We start from the raw sequence: 1,115 nt of genomic DNA, 5'->3' as shown, positions 1-1,115 counted from the left end.
AATAGAGATGTATAATCAGCTATTACCATGGAATTTGAACTTAAAAACACTTGTTGATTTTAAAACTCTTACTGACAAATATTTTCTTGATAAATTATTAGGATTCATTTGGCGTCAAGTGAGGATAATTATCTATTACTTTGAATATACACCTGTAGCAAATATCAGTAACGAAATATTCCGTAGGCTGAATGTATCTACTAAATGGTACTATACAGGAACATCAGAATTGAATAATATCTTGTTTTTAACTGAGGAGACTTCTAGAGTAATCAACACAATGGCATCTCTTATCCAAATGCTTGAAACTGTTAGCGTAACAGCGATCGATCATTTTTTGAAGGCTGTAAATAATATTCAAAATTCATATGAAGGAATGGGGAACAATGTTGATATGTCATTAAATATCAATGGAACTAATTTTGCAATTCAATTGAACCAAACCTTTTTAAACAACTGTTACGATGCTTTAAATTATATCAATAATTATATTTGGATTATAAACAAATCGAAAGTATTAAACAATAACCTGGATACCTATAATCTTGATGAAAACTGTAAAACAGACAGTTTAGACCATGTATTTACAGAAAATCAATTATCTAGCAGTGTTTCCGCTGTGAATATTCCAACAGAAGACGAAGGTGACAATACACAATCAAAGAGAAAAAGAGAAGATTAGTTTAATTTCATACTACATCACACGCCTGTTATGACTTTTTTATTTGTTATTGTTTTTATTATTCAACTCCCTGGGTATATATTTACATTTTTTTCCTGATTTCATTAAAACTAGAGAAATAAAACTCTTAAGGTTTTTGATTTGATTTGTGGTGAATTATATTTTTAATATTTTTATTTTTTATGCTGGCAACATGTTTATAATAGTTTTATTCACTTTATTCATTAATTTCCTTTGGTTTTTGTTGTTATACAAAACACTGAAAATAAATAGGGTTATCAATTATATATTGTATTTAACTAATTCTAAATAAATTTGTTTATTCTAATATACTCGTTTGTAATGCAATTGTAAAATGAAAAAAAATTAATTACCAATATTACAGATATTGTAACGTGACAATATGATACCCCTTATTTTGTATTTCATGTAA

The 1,115-nt window shown here is 26.7% G+C and overlaps 1 protein-coding gene across 1 annotated transcript; it reads left to right on the top strand.

Annotated features, from left to right (window-relative positions):
* Positions 1 to 866, top strand: LOC112679774 (the record flags this gene model as incomplete). Its single annotated transcript, XM_025549689.1, is given in 1 exon segment — positions 1 to 866. A coding segment is annotated over 1 exon segment (682 nt), but the record flags the coding sequence as incomplete, so codon positions are not given.
* Positions 867 to 1,115: the final 249 nt, after the last annotated feature.

The sequence above is a fragment of the Sipha flava genome, unplaced genomic scaffold (assembly GCF_003268045.1).
Source record: "Sipha flava isolate LNK unplaced genomic scaffold, YSA_version1 16829_pilon_pilon, whole genome shotgun sequence".
NCBI classification, from domain to species: domain Eukaryota; kingdom Metazoa; phylum Arthropoda; class Insecta; order Hemiptera; family Aphididae; genus Sipha; species Sipha flava.
Note: the sequence above shows the minus strand (reverse complement) of the source record. Positions and strands in the feature narration are given on the sequence as shown.